The following is a 14453-nucleotide window of genomic DNA, read 5'->3' as shown; positions in this document are numbered from 1 at the left end:
ATACGATTTAACTGGTCAATGCGCTTGAGTGTTTGTCGTCCGGGTCGTAATTAAATCAGTGACCATAGGTTTTATGGTCAAAGATCACTCAGGAAATCAACGTGTCACGTGACAATTGATTTTACATATCTTGGGACAATCACGATGTCGATACCAATATTCTTCAGGATTTCTTTACAAGTTCCGAAGGAAGCAACTATAGCTCGTTTTTAATTTTTCGGTCCACTTAATCAGAATTTATTTTCTACAACAATATATAGAAATATATCAAAATTAATTATTTACAAGAAAGAAAGAAATTTATGTGAAAATTAGTGAAGAAACATAAAGTTTATGCAAGAAATTTTTTAAATCTACAAAAACGGAAAATTTTGTCGGTTTTATTTATTTATTTATTTTTTTTTTTTTAAGGAAAATTTTGAAAGGACTCTTGAGAAAAATAGTGATTTGAATGGACCCCTCTTTGTGGACAAGTAGGCGTTATCGTTATTTTACATTATAACGCCTCAAACCCCCAAATATATTTTCCCCCTTTTAATTATATATCACGAAAATTAATAAAAAAATGTTGGAACAAGTTAATTTGGATTTTTTGGATAGTGAAATTGAAGATCCAGAAAAGGAGCGTACTCTTCGAGCTCAAATTCATAAGAAGAGCGATGGAACTGGTATGTTTTTTATTTCTGAAATTTTATTTCCTCTGTGTTTTTTCTAAAGTACTTTTGCTTTTTTATTTTTTTTTAATTTGTAATTTATGTTCCTTTTTTATTAAAATTCACAGCATTTAAATTTAAATTCGTATTTAAAATAATTAAAATTACTCCAAATTTCAACGTTGACTTAAAAATTTTCTGATTTGCTAAAATTATCGAAAATATTTAATTCTTGAAATATAAATAACTTTTATAAATTTAATTTCGATTATTTGGAAATTTTTGGCACATTTTTAAAATTGGTTTAATTCATTTATTTTAAAAGAATATTAAAATCTTACGTCAATAAATTAATAGCACTTGGTTATTACATATTATATATATATATATATTAACACTGGAAAAGTGTTAAATAATTAAATTACTTTAGTTTGTATCTAGATATATATATATATATATACTTTATATATGTTCGCGAAAACTGTCAAATGCAAAGAACGATTTTAAATCAATGTTTAATGTAAAAATCATGTAATCGGTTACGCAAAACAAGTCAATATCTCTTTTTAGTGACATTACGTTTCATTAATTTCTAAAATTAAAAAATTGGCTTTTCTTACAAAAATAAATTTCAATACATTCAACAAATTTTCAACATTCAACAAATTATAGTTTAGTAGAAATATTTCAAAAATTAATTTCATCAAAAACAAAAAGATTTTAAAAAATATTGTTTTAGAAAATAAATTCAAGAATGAATTACAAAAAAAAATACTAAACTTTAAATCTAAGGCTGTAAGAGATGTAAAACATTATTTGTAGCATCAGGAAATAAATTCTATTCTATTCAATCTACTAAACTTTAAAAATTAAAAGTATAAAAATGCAATGTATTTAGAAAAATTATTATCCATAGTTTACAAAAATATTATTTTACAAAAATCTCTTTACAAATTCATAAATATAATTTTTCACAGAAATTTAATAACTTTCAATACCTACAATTTAAATGAAATTCCACGAAAGTATTAATTTTTTTTAAACATTTTTTTAAATTCCTCGAAAGAATTCAATTATTTTTCAACAATTTTGATACAATCATCTATAAAGAATTCACTTATTTTCAATACAATAATTTTAAATGAATTCTTTGGAAAAATTTTAATTTTCTTCGAAATAATTAAATTATTCTTAAGAATTGAAATAAATTTCTTGTCGAGAATTCCAATTGTTTTTTATACAATTTTAGTAAAAATTCTGCAAAGTATTCAATTATTTAAAAACAAATTTTTTTTTATTCTTTCGAAAAAATTTAATCATTTTTTAAAATTTCGATAAAATTCATTATAAGAATTTAATTACTTTTAATATAATCTAATTGAATATCTTGAAAGAATTTATTTTTTTTCAAAATTTGTAATAAAATTCTTCGATACAATTCAATTATTTTCAATACAATTTTAATAAAATTTCTCGAAACATTTAATTAATCTAATTATTTATTTAATAAAATTTATGCAATAATTAAATTATTTCAAAATTGACATTATGAAAGTTAAAAAAAATTAAAATAACCTTTTTGTTTAACAAAAATATCATCTTTTAAAATTAAAAAAAATTCAATTATTATAAAGTTGGCGTCGAAGCTATGCGGCGGAATTTTTTTTTCCTATGAAACCAAAAAAAAAGAAATCAAATTATTTTCTCCAAATCTACAAATTCGAATAGTGCCCTAAACATTTTTTTCTCCAACTATTTTTTATTCTTACTATAATTATTATTTTTCTCCAAATTTTTTATTTTTAATAAATGGAAACGGTGACATTAATGCAATTTTCATCGTTAAGAAAACCCTAAAAAAAAATAGTTTGTGACGCTGAGTGTCGACGCCAACTCTAGAAACCTAAAAAAAAGGATTTATTTTAAACTCAACGATAGATTATTCTAAAAAGCATGCAGAATATTGCTATTATTATACAACGTACAAAGTAGAATAGAAATTGAGACATGAATTTTCTAAATAACAAAATACTTTATAAACATGAAAATTAATAAATTTTTAATGAAATTAGAATGCGAAGAAAAGAAAGCAAGACTGGTAATTTATTTAATTTAAGAAGGAGTTGAATACGTGATAGGAGTAAGCAACTTCCTTACTGAATCGATAATTTTATTGAGAACCGAATACAGAAAAACTTTAAACAAAGCGAGAAAATTTATTATTTTAATTTAACAAAACTATTCGTTCTCAGGTTTTAATATTATCAGTTATTATTTATTAGGAAAACAAATATATATAATCGAAATATTATGAAGAATGATCATTTTTTCTAATACGTAAATTTGTCTTTTTCGACTTTTGAATATGGAAATCTTTGTTTAACTACATTAACATATATTATAATAATACCAACCAAAAAATGCTGTATTTTGCATTTCTGATTAACTTTATTACTTTGACCTAGATATTTAAATAGATATCAAGAAAATAATTTTTCTATTCAAGACTTCTAAAAACTTAAATTCAATAATAAATTTAGCAAAAAAAAATTGTTTTTGGTCTAAAAACGTAAATTTATTTTGTCAAATAAACAAAAAAAAATTTTTAATTTAAATTAAATTAATTAAATTAATTAAATTTTAATTAAATTAAATTAAAATTAAAATTTATTTTGATCTCTGGAAGTAAAAAATGATTTAAATAAAAATTAATTACTTTTCGAAAATTTTAGATGATCCGTTTGAAATATTCCGACTATTTTTATTTCTTTTTCTCTCATATTAATATTACAAGGTTGCCACAAAAATTTAATTTTGTTTTTCCCTGATCTTCAGACAAAATTTTAACTTTTTTCCTGAACTTAAAAAATATTCTGATTCACTTTAAAAATGATTAGATACTCAAAAATAGGTTCTATTATATATTTATTTACGAATTTCTTTAAATTTAAAATTATTCGAAAACATTATTAACTACTTTTTTAAATAAATATTTAATCATTATTATTTTTCCACAGAAACTAAGATTTTCAAACATTTCAAATTCAAACCTTTTGAAATTTAATGATTTAAAAGAATATTTTACTATAAAACATGAAGAAATCGATTACTCAGAGTCTTCGACTCTGAGTGATTAATTTCTTCATGTTTTATACTAATTAAAAATGATCGAGTGAGAAAATCATTATTAAATATTATAAGAATATTTTGACTGTAACTTCTTAACAATTGTTTCCATCATTTCAATACATTTTAATAATCGTAAGTTTCCTTTCCGTTAGCAAATTATCTGCATTCATTTGTTTGTTTTGAAAATTAAATTTTGTGGGTTAAGTATTGGCATTTTTTATATATTTTTTAATGTCAAACTTTTTAATGTGGAAAATACTTTACTTATTTAATAGTCTCGACTCTTTGGTAAATAATCTAAAATTATCAAAAATTCGAAAAAGTTCAAAAATCCGATTTTCTTAAAATTCAACATTCTTTCCTCTCTTTTATAGGATTTAGCTTCATTATTTTTGTGCTTTTGGAAAATACTTTACTTATTTAATAGTCTCGACGCTTTGGTAAAAAATTTAAAATTATCAAAAATTCGATAAAATTCAAAAATCCGATTTTCTTAAAATTCATTATTTTTTCTTCTCTTTTATGCCATTTAGCTTTATTATTATTTGAATTTCTATTCAAGAGAAAAAATGGAAAACTGAAAAATTTAGAAACTTTTAAAAATTCCAGGCCTTTTCCATGATTTCCCTGATTTCCAGAAGCCTTTTAAAAATTCCATACCATTTTCATGATTTCTATGATTTCCAGATTCTGTAGGAACCCTGCTTTTGTCTGACTTTCTTCTAAATTATCGAATTCAGTGATTTCTGGGGTGAATTTGGTTAAGTTGTAAAATGTTTAATTTCTATTTGAATTCGTTTTTTTTTGAATGTAGAAAATCTGATGTTAATTTAATTCTTTTTTCGTTATGCACGGCAAAAAATATTTAGCTGGATGAACTACAGATTTCACTTTAGTAGCGAAATTTTTCAGTGCTTCAATTAATACTTTCGTTATTCTAGAGAAACTTATCGCTATTTCAAGTAAAACTTTTTTCAGTGTGTAATAATTATTATTTCTTTAAAAAGTATTTAATTTAAAATGGCTTTATAAAATAAGCAATGCAAAATATGACCCAGATACTAATTGTAATTGTTCTAGCCATAGTTTAAGTCTAGTAATGTAAATTCTATTTGAATTGAGACCATTGAGTGAAATTATTTGATTTTTAGTTAGTTAAATCTCTTTGTTAGGTTATAATAATTATTTCTTTAAAATTTTTTAAATTGTTTAAAATAAGCAGCCCCATACAACATTCCCGCGCGCTTGCGCGCGGATAGTTTGGCTAGTTCAATTATTATTTTCTAGAATTTTTAACTAAAATTCTTCTTTAAATAAATTATCTTTAATAATTTTTTAAAAAGTTCCTTGAAAATTTTCAAATTCATTTATTTACAATTCAATTTTACGAAATTTCGTTTATTCGGAAATTCTTCAATTAAAATTATATTAGAAAATAAAAACTTCAAATAATTTAAAAAAGAAAATTGAATTAAACTTTTTCAAAAAAAATTAAATCTACAAAATTGTTAGTTAAAAGTATATGAAAAATTCTAATTTTCAAATATTTTAATTTAAAATCATTTCAAAATTCAATTATTTCTAAAAATTCATGATATATAATGCTTTTAATATTCAATTATTATCTAAAATTTAAACTAAAATTTATTTTTAAATCAATTTTTATTTGAAAATTCTACAAGAATTCAATTATTCAATATTTGTGGCAACCCTGGATAACTATTACTCCGAGTCGAAGATTTCATTTCTTAATGTTTTATAATAATTAAAGAGGGTCGAGTGTTAAAATAATTATTTTATATTATTATAAGAACATTGTTACTGTAACTTCTTAAAATTTATTTTCATATTCTATTATTATCAAAAATTTAAACTAAAATTCATTGTCAACTCAATTTTTATTTGAAAATTCTACGAGAATTCAATTATTTAAATTCAAAAATATTAGTACATTATAATAAAAGTTCGAGAAAATAATTTTTGAATAATTGGAATGTTTCTTAAAATTGAATTCTCATAAAAAATTTTACAAACAATTTTTTAAATAATTGAATGCTTTTGACGAATTTTAATAAAAATTTTAAGGATAATGACATTTTTCGAGGAATTACATTAAAATTGTATTAAAAATAATTGAAATTCTACGATGAGTTTTCATTATTTATGAAAATTATTAAATCCCTGTAAAAAATGTTATTTTTTTTTTTAAATTAAAAATTTTTTAATTATTTATGAAATAATGATGGAGTTATTGAGAAGAAATTTGTAAAAAATTTGTAAATAATTGAATTCCTGTGAAATTTTAATTATTTATGGAAATAATTAAATGTACGAGTACAATTTTATCAAAAAATTTTTTTTAGTAATTGAATTTATTTGGAAAATTTTATTAAAATAGTAGATATTGAAAATCATTGGAATTGTGGAAATTTTTTGAAAATTACTGAATTTTTACCAAGAATTTTATTCAAATTTTTGAAAATAACTGAATTTCTATGAAGAATTTTATTACTTTTGAAAATAATTTAATTTCTGTAATTATTTGTAATTTCTCCAAAATTCGATTTTTTAATGTTTTTAACGAAATTCTTTTATAAGTCCATTATTTTTAATAATTTTTAAATTGAATTAATTTTTAAATTTTTAAGTAAAATTATTCATTAGATAATTTATAAGTAATAATTTTATGATAGTTCTTCAAAAACTAACAATAAGTTACTTAAGAAATTATTGTCAGAAATAGTAAAATTGAAGGTTTTGTATTCAAATTCGTGGTAATTTCATAGTTTATGAGGCAAACAAAAAAGACACAAAAATTCAGAATTTTCTTATGAATTTTAAAAATTGAATTATTTCCAGTACTTTTAATAAAAATCCCTGACTTTTTCCTGAATTTCCTGACTTCACTGACATGTGGCAACCCTGTATTAACAAAAATTCTCTCATTATTATTACAATTAAAAAAGTTTAATTAAATTAAATTAATTTCAATTTGATAATTATTTTAAATTGTTAATAGATTATATTTTGAATAAAAATCGATATCGCAGTCCCGTTTATGAAGAAGCATTCAGACGGTCAATAGAAAATCCTGAAGAATTTTGGGCCGAAGTTGGAAAATGTATAGACTGGTTTAAACCGTGGGATAAAGTTTTAGATAATAGCAATGAACCCTTCACAAAATGGTGAGAAAAAAATTCTTCTGAACAAAATTAAAACAATTTTGACATATATTCTGTCAGGGAGAAAATTTTGATATATGATTCTTTTTTTTAACACAGGTATGTGGGAGGTGAAACAAACGCCTGTTATAATGCATTGGATCGTCACGTGAAAGCCGGACTGGGGGAAAAAACTGCTTTAATTCATGACAGTCCTTTAACGTCGTCAATTCGAAAAGTCAATTACAATGAGCTTCTCGAAAAAACGTCCCTTTTGGCCGGTGCCCTTTCTGAAATGGGAGTAAAAAAGGGTGACTGCGTTCTCATTTATATGCCACTTATTCCCGAAACAGTTATTGCTATTCTAGCAACAGCACGACTTGGTGCCATTCATTCAGTTGTTTTTGGTGGTAAGAAAATTTTCATATTTTTTCTCCTTTTTTTCCTCAAAAACCTAACAAATATTTTTATTTTAATATCTAATAATAGTTCTAATATATCTAATAACTTCTAATATTTAATAATAGTTCTGCTGAACGAAATTTATTTACTTTTTTCTTCAAATAAAATTTTTAATACAATAATTTTACGTTACTATAAAAAAAATAATAGTTTCTAAATATAAAATTTAAGTTCTTAATTTTTATTGCAATTAGTAATTATTTATGAAAATATTATTAATAAATTAGTTCATTTGAACATTGAAAACTTGTGGATCATCAATATAGTTTTACTCATGTAAATTAATAAATAATTAGCTCAAAATTAATGTAATTAGTTCAAAAAATATTTATAAACTTATTCAAATTATTTTTCATCACTTATACATTGTATGTTAATAATTAAATTAATATTCAATTTAGACAATCGCATATAAACAATTGACATGACTAATTATTATCACCTAGTAAATTGTATTACAATTCATTCAATGAGATTTTGTCGATTGAGATATTTTTAATTAAATATTGATTCATTAAATCAGAGAGAAAGTTCTAGGATAAAATGAATTAAATGCTATGAATGTTTCATAATAGAATTCGTGAGCAAATTGATTTAAATTTATTTATACACTTGAATAAAAAAATATTTTTTAAAAGTGGATAAATAGTTATTAAAAGAATAATAATAATAATAATAGTAATATTAATAATAATAGTACTAATAATAAAAAATAATAAGAATAATAATAAAATAAGAGTAATATATAACGCTTAGAATAAAATTGAGAAAAGTTAGGTAGGAAATTTCAAGAACCACCTGAGCGGAGGCGTGAGGGAAATCGAAATCACCCACAGCTATATATTTTAGTTCGTTTTTTTCCAAGTAGATTAAAAATCACAATTTTCTTGTTAATCTTTTTAAAATTTTATCATATAATCCTTCCACTTTTGTCTATAAATAATTCGATTTTATAAATAATTAAAAAATAGCATGAAAAAATTAATTTCGCATTTTCTAAAATATGAGAATACAAAAATAATAAAATAAATATAATGATAGTTAAAAAAAATTACACGTGTAATGAATAATTTACAACTTATAAATCTTATAATATGTATAAATTTACATAAAATAAATAATTAATAAATAATAATAAAAATTTAATAGCTCAATAATTAACTTTATGCATAGACTCTGTGCAATACTCTGAACAGAACAAAAAATTAATTGTCCTACTCGTCTTTGACGGGTACAATAATTTATAATTACACCCATAAGTGTTTTTGTGTATTAAATTATTTTCTGTTAAATTTCCAATTATTATTTAGCCAATTTCAATTAAACTTACACTATCTAGGAAAATTGTGTAAATACTCCTTTTTTTAATGCTGTAAAGAATTTTTCATTTTCTGAAATATATTAATTAACATCTTTTCCCTCTAAGCTACTAAAATCTATTACAATTTTTCAAAAATTAAACGTCAAACAGAAAATATTTAATTAATTTTCTAGAAACATCAAAAAAGAAATCTCGAGTTTGCATTGTTTTATTAAAATTAACATAATTACTGAAATAAATAAATTCAAACAAAAAGTTTAATGTTAAATTATTAAATATTGAGAACATAAGTGAAATTCAAAAGTAAAAGAAACACGAGAAAATATCTGTTAAACGTTGAAAGAGAAAAAGGTGAAGAAAAAAAATACTAGAGGGAAATGAACGCAAGACACTCACAGAAAGAGACAATTTTGTGTGATTTACCTTGACTAACGTAAATTAAATGTACTTTGCAATTTATCTTTTTCATCTTCAATTTAAAATAGCTTTAATCTGTTCTTCTATTTTTCACTTTACGAAAATTTTTATTTATTTTTTTTGTAAGAATTAATTACGTTCCTTTTTGCGTCTCTGCCTTTCTCTTCTGACTTTTTCTCAATTAACAACCGTAATGATTGTAATTTCATTTTCAGATTATAAAAAAAGAAGCATTTAAATAAAAAATATTTCGTATGTTTGAAAAAAAATAGGTTTTGCTGCTAAGGAATTGGCAACTAGAATAGATCATGCCAAACCAAAAGTTATAATTGCTGCCAGTTGTGGTTTAGAACCGACGAAAATTATCAAGTAGGTTTATAATTCTTTTTTTTAATTTTATGAAATTTAAAACTTTTGCAAAAAAAAATAAGTAATTAAAATTTTTTTTTTTTTTTTGCACAAGACTTAAAATTAGTGAAAATAGAAAATAGGAATTAAAATTACTTACAATTTCCGAAAATGAAAGGTACACCGACATGTTGAATGAGGCATTGGATATTATTGTTTCGGCCAAACCAAAGTGCATTGTCTATCAAAGGAGACACGTTTGGGAAGCTCCACTTTTTGAAAATCAATTTGACTGGGACGAATTATTGAGGAGAGCGAAACCACATCCTTGTGTGCCTGTCGAAGCCAATCAGCCTTTATATATTCTCTACACATCGGGAACAACAGGTTCACTCTTTTGTTTAGATATTTTTTTTTTCCTCCCCATTGTTCAACAATTTCAAAAATTAAATACCTGCAAAAACAGAATATGTGACTAATGAAAAGAGCAGTAATTAAAGCAATTAAAGAGAATGTACTTTTAATTGTAAATTAAAAATTTCTAGCGACTCTAAAAACAATGTTTCCTGATTTTTTGTTTCTTTTATTTTTTATAATAACATTCTTTGGAAGAATTCAATTATTTTTATAAATAGTACAATTCTTTTCAAGAATTCAATTATTTTCAAAACAATTTTTGTAAAATTTCACAAAAGAATTCAATTAAATTTAAAAATTGTAATGAAATTTTTCAAAAGAATTCAATTATTTCTTAAAATTTTGATAAAATTCTTCAAAACAATGAAATTATTTTTTTATAAATTGTTAAATTCTTCGCAAGAAATAAATTAATTTTTATAAATAATAAAATTCTTGTCAGGAATTCAATTATTAATTATTTAATAACAATTGATAAGAATTAAAGAATTAAATTACTTTTTCAAATAATAAAATTCTTGGCTGAAATTCAATTGTGTTAAAAAATTTTATTAAATTCTCGTCAAAATTTCAATTATCTTCATAAATAATAAAATTCTTCTCCAAAATTCAATTACTCTAAAAAGTTTTGATGAAATTTTTTGTAAATTTCAATTATTTTCCAAATTTTCAATTAAAATTATTTGTTTGCAGTATTTTCAAGAAATTTTAAAGAAATTCTTCAAAAAATGTAATTATTTATGAAAACTCTAATAAAATTGTTTAAATATTTATTTTTATACCAATAATTTTTTAATAAAATTTAATAATGAAATTATTAATTACAGTTCTTAATAAACACGATTATATTCAAAACTAAAAAGACATTCTACATGAAAATTATTTACTTTCAAAATTTGCAATAAAAATTATTTTAAAAAATTCCATTATTTTAAAGAAATTTTAATAAATTTTTCAAAACAATTCAATTATTTTCAAAAATTTTAATAAAATTCTTGCCAAGAATAAAATTATTTTCGAAAATTTTAATAATATTCTTTCGAAGAATTCGATTATTTTCATAAATAATAAAAGTCTTTGCGAGATTTCAATTATTTTTAATACAATTATTAAATTTATCCAAAAAATTATTTTTAACTATTTTGATAAAATCCTTTAAAGGAATTCAATTATATTCAAATTTTTTGATAAATCCTTCCGAAGCATTCAATGATTTTCAATACATTAATTTTAGAATTCAAAACATTTGAAAAGAAAAATTATTAAAAACATTAGGAAACAAAATTATTATGCAAATTATAACATTTTTTATTTTTAAATATAAATTTTTGAATTAATTTAATAATCAAAGTTTAAACAATTCACTTATTAAGTACGTGATTAATTATTTTTGTTTATATTTTCAAAACTTTTAATATAATTCTTCGGGAGAATGCAATTATTTTCATAAATAATAACATTCTTCTAAAAAATTCAATTATTTTTATAAATATTAAAAATTCAATAAAAATTTCAATAAAATTTCACGAAAGATTTCAATTATTTTCTTAAATTTGAATAAATACTTCAAAACAATTAAATTATTTTTTTAAAAAATAAAATCTTTGCAAAAACTCAATTATTTTCAATAAATTTCGTTAATTTTCGTAAATAAATTTTAATAAATTCTTTGAAACAATTCAAGTATTTTTATAAATAGTAAAATTCTTTTCAAAAATTCAATTATGTTTAATCTAATTTTAATAAACTTCAATAATCAAAAATTTATTTTAATTATTAAAAGACACAATTATTTTTAAAAGTTGAAGAAAATTATTTGTTTAATTCAATTATGTTCAAAATTTTCAATAAAAATTATTAAAGAAACTCCATTATTCTAATAAATAATCAAATTCTTTGAAGGAATTCAATTAAAAATTTAAAAAGAAAAATTATAAAAAAGTTTTTTTTTAAATTTATCTAATTTTCCAAAAAAAGGAAGAATGTTCTTTTTTACAGTAATGATAATAATAAAAATAATAATATTAACAATATTAATAGTAATTAATTATAACTTACGTAAAAGATAATTTGAAATCGAGAGAAGCGGCTTTTGAAATATTTTAAAAACACTTCAGATCAACCGAAAGGAATTCAGAGACCAATTGGAGGACACATTGCGACCCTTTGTTGGTCAATGAAGACAGTTTATGGAATGGATAAAGATTCGACGTGGTGGGCTGCATCAGACATGGGATGGGTTGTTGGACATTCCTACATTTGTTATGGTCCATTAATTAGTGGCGTAACAAGTGTCATGTATGAAGGAAAACCCGATAGGACACCGGATGCTGGACAATATTTCAGGCAAGTACCAATTTTCCGTTGAACTTTCACAGCAATCTGCAAAAAAAAGAGATAAAATACATAAATTAAAAAAGCGAAATGAATTTTTTAAAATAGAAAATTTAGTTACTAATTAACAAAATTAAAACGAATAATTTTATTAAAATCATTATTTTTAATTATTTATTAACTAGCAAATTATACGAGCGCCAGGGCGCGGAACACCGCGTTCTATTTATTATTATTTTGTAAATTAAAAAATTTTATATTTTCAAAAATAAACATCAATGTTTGAATAATTACAGATTTTAAAATTTTAAGAATTCACTTATTAAGTACATAATATTAAATATTCTTGTTTATTATTATTCTCATAAATAATAAAATTCTTTAGAGCAATGCAATTATTTTTAATACAATTTTAATAAAATTTCTCGAAAGAATACAATTATTTTTAAAAATATTAACTAAATTCGATTATTTTCAAGAATTTTAATATAAATTAAATTATTTTTAACAATTTTGAAAAAATTCTTTTAAAAAAATCATTATTTTCAAAATTTTTAATACAATTCCTTCAAAAATTCAATTATTTTCAAAAATTCAAGAAAAAATTCTTTAAAACAATTCAATTATTTTTATGAATTGTAAAATCCTCGACCTCCGCAAGAATTTAATTATTTTCATAAATAAAAAAATTCTTCGCAAGAATTAAAATATTTTTATAAATAATAAAATCCTACAAAGGAATTCAATTATTTTTATGAATAATACAATGTTTCTGAGGAATTCAATTATTTTCAATACAATTTTTAGAAAAAAATTTAGTTCTTTTAAACAATTTTATTTGAGTTTTTGTAAATAATTACATTTTTTGGAAGAATTTCATTAAATTTCTTAAAAATAATGTATTTTTTTAAAGTAATTTTAATTGAAAATTTGGAAAATAATTAAAATTTACAAAGAATTTTATTAAAAACTTTTGAAAACAAATGAATTATTTAGAAAAATTTGATTACAATTTTTTAAAATAATTGAATCTGTTAGAGATTACAATTTTTAAAAATAATTGAACCTGTTAGAGAAATTTTATTAAAATTATCTTGAATATAATTATTATTATTTTAAATACTTAAAAGAAATTCTTCTTAAAATTCAATTATTTTCAAAAGTTTCAGTAAAATTATTTAAAAAAACTCGATTATTTTTAAGAAAATTGAAATAAATTCTTTAAAAAAATTAAATTATTTTCAAGAATTTTAATAAAAATCTTGCAAAGAATTAAATTATTTTCGATACTTTTTTAATTGCATTTTTCTCGAAAGAATTCAATTATTGAAAAAAATGATGATAAAATTCTTGAAATGAATTCAATTATTTTCAAATTTTTTTTTATAAATACTTTACAAGAATTTAATTATTTTTGGTACATTAATTTAAAAATTTTAAACTTTACAGACAATTATTCAAAAATAACTAAAATTTAATGTCAAAATAAAATAAATGATTATTATTTTGTTTTCGTTATTGAAAACATTGCGGATTTTATTCCCTTCAAATCTTACAGAGGGAGTAATTTTAAATTATAAATTTAACAGCCGCTGAAATATAATTATTATTCTCTTTATAAAAAATTGATATCATTTTTGAGAAGATTTTTTTAAAATATTTTCAACAAAATTTGAATTTTGGATAATAAAACTCAAGAAACTGTTGAATAAAATTTATTTCACTTGCATTGTTTTCTACTAAAATCCAAATTTTTTTCTTTGTTTCATACTTTTGTTGCGTGTTCTCTTGTCTTCTTCAAAATTCCGTTAGAAATTTATAAAAAGTAACAAAAAGAAAGGCGATTTTCTGAAAATAAATAAAGTTCATTAATAATTATTATATATGTAAAATAAAAAAATTGGTAACACTTGAAAAAATAAAAAGATATTAATAAAACAATTAAAATTCATGACCAAAAGAAAAAAATTAACGAGTTTTAAATTACATTTTTAATCAAAAAAATAAAAATTATTTCCCTTCTTTAGAATTATAGATCAACACAAAGTAAATGCCCTATTCACTGTGCCAACTGCTTTTCGAATTATTCGACGTGCAGACCCCGAGATATTATTGGGTAAACGATACTCAACAAAGTCGTAAGTTGGAGAATAGAATTTTACTTTTTAATTTAAAAAAATGGAATAATTCCATAAAATTACGATTTCAACT

At 21.1% G+C, this 14453-nt stretch overlaps 2 protein-coding genes across 2 annotated transcripts in view; one reads left to right on the top strand and one right to left on the bottom strand.

Moving 5' to 3' along the window:
* Positions 1 to 9778, bottom strand: part of LOC122511567 (myosuppressin) — a 72875-nt gene extending 63097 nt beyond the window's left edge. The window contains exon 1 of the mRNA XM_043626911.1: positions 9652 to 9778. The gene's annotated coding sequence lies outside the window, so the exon portion shown is untranslated. The remainder of the gene's footprint in view (positions 1 to 9651) is intronic.
* Positions 159 to 14453, top strand: part of LOC122511560 (acyl-CoA synthetase short-chain family member 3, mitochondrial) — a 17711-nt gene continuing 3416 nt past the window's right edge. The window contains exons 1-7 of the mRNA XM_043626903.1: positions 159 to 668; positions 6802 to 6967; positions 7064 to 7353; positions 9416 to 9512; positions 9670 to 9878; positions 12026 to 12254; positions 14270 to 14380. Coding sequence (XP_043482838.1) covers positions 566 to 668; positions 6802 to 6967; positions 7064 to 7353; positions 9416 to 9512; positions 9670 to 9878; positions 12026 to 12254; positions 14270 to 14380 — 1205 coding nt within the window. The 5' untranslated portion in view covers positions 159 to 565. The remainder of the gene's footprint in view (positions 669 to 6801; positions 6968 to 7063; positions 7354 to 9415; positions 9513 to 9669; positions 9879 to 12025; positions 12255 to 14269; positions 14381 to 14453) is intronic.

Source organism: Leptopilina heterotoma, unplaced genomic scaffold (assembly GCF_015476425.1).
Source record: "Leptopilina heterotoma isolate Lh14 unplaced genomic scaffold, ASM1547642v1 Lhet_87, whole genome shotgun sequence".
Lineage (NCBI taxonomy): Eukaryota > Metazoa > Arthropoda > Insecta > Hymenoptera > Figitidae > Leptopilina > Leptopilina heterotoma.
Note: the sequence above shows the minus strand (reverse complement) of the source record. Positions and strands in the feature narration are given on the sequence as shown.